The sequence below is a fragment of the Triticum aestivum genome, chromosome 4A (assembly GCF_018294505.1).
Source record: "Triticum aestivum cultivar Chinese Spring chromosome 4A, IWGSC CS RefSeq v2.1, whole genome shotgun sequence".
Taxonomy (NCBI): domain Eukaryota; kingdom Viridiplantae; phylum Streptophyta; class Magnoliopsida; order Poales; family Poaceae; genus Triticum; species Triticum aestivum.
This window is the reverse complement of record NC_057803.1, coordinates 6,754,368-6,759,522: the sequence shown is the minus strand read 5'-3', so window position 1 is coordinate 6,759,522 and position 5,155 is coordinate 6,754,368. Positions and strand designations below refer to the sequence as shown.

The following is a 5,155-nucleotide window of genomic DNA, read 5'->3' as shown; positions in this document are numbered from 1 at the left end:
ATGGAGTACTTTTGCCATGGAAACAAATTAAAAATGCCATGGCTACACAAGTATATTTCCGTGCTACGTAGTTAAATTTGCCATGTTCTGAAAATGTATATTTGCCATCATATTTCAAACAAAAATTGCCATGCTTGGGAGTGTGTGGTGGGCGAGGAGAGAAAATGGATAAGGCAGCGGCGTGAGGACCATGGAAATGTTCCTTTTCCGAACGAAAGGAATCGATGACATGGCTGCTTTGACATGCTTTAGGATCAGTGCTGACATCCTACGATCGAAAGGTCGTTCGGGGCGAGAGCGTAAAAGTTGGACGTTGGGAAGTTATTGATACCGTAAACAAAAACTTCCCTATCCGTTTCGTGGCACTGGTTTATCATCCTCGCCCATGCTTCTTCGGACGGCGTCGCACTCATGCCATAACCAGCGATCGCAGTGCCGGCGACAAGGCAGAGCCCACGTACGTACAAGGAGGGTGGCGAGTGGCGACCAGTCACTCGGTCCCGGCCTCCTGGTGGCGACGGATAGCCCACGTAACGTGCAACATCACCGAGCGCGTCCACCAGTTGCCCGACCCGAACCGAACGATTTGCTCGTACGCAGCCCCGCCCGTGGGCACGCCGAGCCAACCGAGCGCGTCCGTCGCGGCAGCCAGCAAAGAGCTCCCCCCAGTTCCCCGCCGAGAGCTCCCTGCCCCCCAAAATGCCCTCCGCCTCGCTCCTCCCCGCCACCTCCGCCGGGGCGCAGCTCTGCCCCACCCTAGCAACGCCCCGCGGCCGGCGCCGATGCTGCCGCGTCACGGCCGCCTCCGTCCCACCGCCTTCCGTCGGCCGCCGCGCCGTCTCCCTCGCCGGCGTCGCCGCCTGGCTCGCCACCACCGCCGGCCGTAAGCATTCTACAGTATTTCTTCGGGCACTTCGCGCGTGCTCGGTGTGCGACGTGAGTGACCAATTTGCCGTGTCACCGATGTTGCAGGGGCAGAAGCCAGTCCGTTCGACAACTACGTCAAGAAGTGCTAATCCGTCTCCCCATTTGGTTTGCGTTAACACCATCTTGAGGCTTCGTGCTGACATTCAATTGCTGCTGCTGCTGCTAGGAAGAAGCTGGAGCCACTGGAGACGTACGTCCCGGCCGTGCTGCTGACCCAAGACCAGTTCAGGGATCTAGGTGAGGGTGATTTACAGTTGATAAATTTGGTACCCAAAGCACCGACTTGATCGGCACACTGGCTGTCCTGATTGAACATGTGCAAGAAAGTTATTCCAATTGCAAGTGCACGACTGTTTGAGCAACAATTAGCAGCTGGGTTCTTCATCTGCAACCCTACGGAATCAGTGTCAAATGTACAGTTTCGTTCAGAATTCTTTTGCAGGTCTACCACACATTATTCAATTATTATGTGCTTCTTCCAATGGAAATGGTCCTTTGAAACAAGCAGCATACAATTGCTAAGTACAACTCAATTATCTTAGATTCTACCTTTGTCAGATGGTTTTTAACCTTCATATGCTTCATTACAGAGAAATCCTTGGAATTCGAGAAGCCAAGGTTTGATGAGAGTAGATCATTGCTTCGCTCTGGTCCAGCATCATCTCTACGTATCAATATTCGGGCAGTAAGTCAATGATTTGGTGAATGTTAGCACATTACTAGCGCATTCATGTTTTTATGAATAGCTAGCCCTTCTACTTCTCAAGCTTCAGGTGTCCTAGGTCTTGAAATTTTATTGTTAGGCCATAGCATTATAGAGTATCCATATTTCGTAATTATGATTCCTTTATCTCTATCTATGGATACTGAAACTGTGTCGTAAACTTAATGTAGGTGGCACAATATGCTTCCAGTAATGGCCAAGGCAAAACTGCCTCTGATGCAGTGGATGAATGCTTACGGTAAATGACGCCCTTTTTAGAAGTACTTGCTTGTTTGACGAATGTATTGAGCTGTTATGCATGCTGTTTCCTAGAGCGTTGGAAGATCTCGACTCGCTGCTACTAAAGGCTTCACGGAAAGACTCGTCAGCATCTGTTGAAGTCATGAGGAGCAAAATCGCTGTAGCCCTTGGAGCACTGGACAAGTATTACCAAATGCAATATCTTTATCCATCTTGAAAGCAAAAGGAGTCATTACTCATACTTCTTTGTATTCCTGTCATTTCAGCCTCCTGCAAACCGTGCCGTCAGCCGTTATGGATAAAGGAAAGGCGATTGCTGATGCATACAGGACCCCTTCAGATGGTTATTATGAAGAGGGTAATGGCGCAGAGTTGGATCCCAGCCTGAAACAGCTGCAGGACATTCTATAATGCTGAATCTTGCTGAGGTTAACGCATCTTGTACTATTAAATTTCATCAGTATGATTAAATTGCAGAGTGGGACCAAGAATTTCGTAGCAGAACAATTACCTGTGGCAGTACTTCTAGAGTATATAGTACTCCCTCTGTAAACTAATATAAGAGCGTTTAGATCACTATTTTAGTATTCTAAACGCTCTTATATTAGTTTACGGAGGGAGTATTACTTTTCATTATAGTAAACTGTACATCAGAACCCCTTTTTTCTAATGTTCTATACCTGACTGTCTGTATAAATTGAACGGAAGTTTGAGCATAATCCTAATTCTGGAGAACTGTATAGGCTCCTAGTATGAAACCATCACCCAAATATTGTAACGTGGAGATGACACTGCACAACAGTGCACTAGTGATCTGCACTCGCTGTAACTTGCATTCTCAAATTCCAAGCATTTATTTGCAATTTCCAATGGAGAGAACATAAGTGGATCTCAGAAGAAGGTTACATGCCATAGGGTCAACAAACTAATCTGATCATAACAGTTAATTTACAAGACCATATCGCACAGTTTGACCAACAGATCAATCGAAGTAACAAACACGAAAAAGCCCATTGTCAACTGCGTCAACACATAAACATTCTCCAAATTAAGCACACATTAACCAACAGAGAAACCAAGAGCAGGAGGGATAGAATTCCTGAGTAACCACATAAGAAAGAAGGAAGAACCACCGGTCTGTTGTCTATCGCCGCGTCGATGTACTTGGGGAAGGTGCATCGACAGTAGGTTGTGATGCAGCGGCGTCCTTGGTCGGAGAACGGCGCCACTGCCTCCACAGCCGCACGTTTAATGTCAATGGCGATGACGCAGGCCTTGTCATCTTCATCGTTCACCCTGGCCATCATGTAAACGAAGTCATCATCCTGCGTGCTCAGGGTTGGGCCGTAGTAAGCAAGCTTCTTCAGTTCCAATTGCTTGGTCTTGTCGTTCCACAGGTCTGGCAGCAAAGCCCGATAGCCAGGATCAACCGAGATGCCGGCGACATCGACCGTGAAGCGCCGGCGCCAATCGTCCCAAGACACCATCCTGGTAAACGTGGTGGCTATCCAGCCTTGGTCCCTCCCACCATCGTCGCCGTAGAAGTCGACGTCGACGAGCTTGATCAGGCCGTCGCAGCAGGTGACATCGCGGATATACTCGGGCAAATCTGCGCAGTAGAAAATGCCACCGTCCTCGTCGGTGGTGCGAACCCTTGGCTCAGGCAATGGGATGTACTGGATCACGGGATGCTCGTCGAACAGGTTGGTAACCAGAAGGATGCCCCAGATGATATTAACCCAGCCCAGCGAGTCTGCTCCCACGGTGATCTGCTTGCCGGTGTCGTGATCGTGATTACCCAGCAATAGCTTGTCACACTCCGATAGGCTCTGCGAGGCCCGCTTAGCAGTCCACGCCCGCGTCTCCGACGAGAAGAGGTGGGCGTCGAACTGCCATGAATCATCACAATTAAAACTAATAGATCGATTTTGTTTGCCGTACTTTGCCCACCGTGGGGCTTTCTCATTATATAAACAACAACACATACATGTTTGGAGTACACGGCAAGGCTAAGGATCACAACCGATCCTTGCCATAGTTAGGATATGCACAATCCCTAAACAATAGCTACAGCTAACCAACGCTACGCTTAACACTCCCCCTCAATCGGAACCGACGTGAACGAGGTTTAGATTGGACTGAAATCTACGGAGGGTGAGATGAGTAGCGGGTTTAGTGAACATGTCAGCTAGTTGATCATCAGACGCGATGAACCGAACATCAAGAGCGCCCATGGCCACCTTCTCGCGAACAAAGTGGAAGTCAATCTCAATATGCTTGGTACGTGCATGGAAGACATGATTCGCCGATAAATACGTAGCGCCGAGGTTGTCACACCATAAAACTGGGGGTGTCGATAGATGCACTCCAAGCTCCTGCAGCACATACTGTATCCAAGTAGCCTCGGCAGTGCCATTAGCCAAGGCTTTGTATTCAGCTTCGGTACTCGAACGAGAGAGAGTGGGTTGCTTACGAGAGCTCCACGAGACAAGGTTGGGACCAAAGAAGATGGCGAAACCGCCAGTGGAGCGCCGATCATCTGAACAGCCAGCCCAATCAGCATCAGTGTAGATGTTGAGAGTACACGAAGGAGAACGTGCAAACTGCAGTCCCGTGGAGACAGTACCCTTGACATACCGAAGGATACGCTTGATAGCTTCATAATGAACAGTGGTCGGCTGAGACAAAAACTGGCAAACTTTGGAGACAGCAAAAGAAAGATCTGGCCGCGTCAATGTGAGATACTGCAAACCCCCAACCAAACTGCGGTATTTAAAGGCATCTTCAGCAGAAAGCACAATACCAGCAGTACGAGAGAGTTTATCCGTGGATGACATGGGGGTGGGAACTGAACGACAACTCTCCATGTTAGCACGATGCAGAAGATCGAGAGCATACTTATGTTGAGTAAGAAGCAGGCCAGAGGAACGATATGTAGCCTCAATACCGAGAAAATACTCCAAACGCCCAAGATCCTTGATAGGAAAGGTGCCGGCGAGAGTCTGAACGAGGCGATCCACAGCAGCAGCCGAAGAACCAGCTATAACAATGTCGTCAACATACACCAACATGAATACCTGAACACCTTGATGATCGAAGATGAACAGAGAGGTATCTGCCTTGCTGGAAACAAAACCAAGCTGATGAAGTTTATCACTCAGACGGGCATACCAGGCGCGAGGAGACTGCTTCAGACCATACAAAGCACGCTGAAGTTTGCAAACATGTCGTGGATAACGAGGATCCTCAAAACCAGGAGGCTGC

General features: G+C 48.9%; 1 protein-coding gene across 1 annotated transcript; it reads left to right on the top strand.

Moving 5' to 3' along the window:
* The first annotated feature begins 548 nt into the window (after positions 1-548).
* Positions 549-2,392, top strand: LOC123081552 (uncharacterized). The gene is made up of 7 exons (XM_044504115.1): positions 549-883; positions 973-1,009; positions 1,094-1,164; positions 1,518-1,612; positions 1,822-1,889; positions 1,964-2,074; positions 2,158-2,392. Exons 1-7 carry the CDS (start codon positions 700-702, stop codon positions 2,300-2,302), a joined length of 711 nt encoding a protein of 236 aa, XP_044360050.1. The 5' UTR covers positions 549-699; the 3' UTR covers positions 2,303-2,392.
* Positions 2,393-5,155: the final 2,763 nt, after the last annotated feature.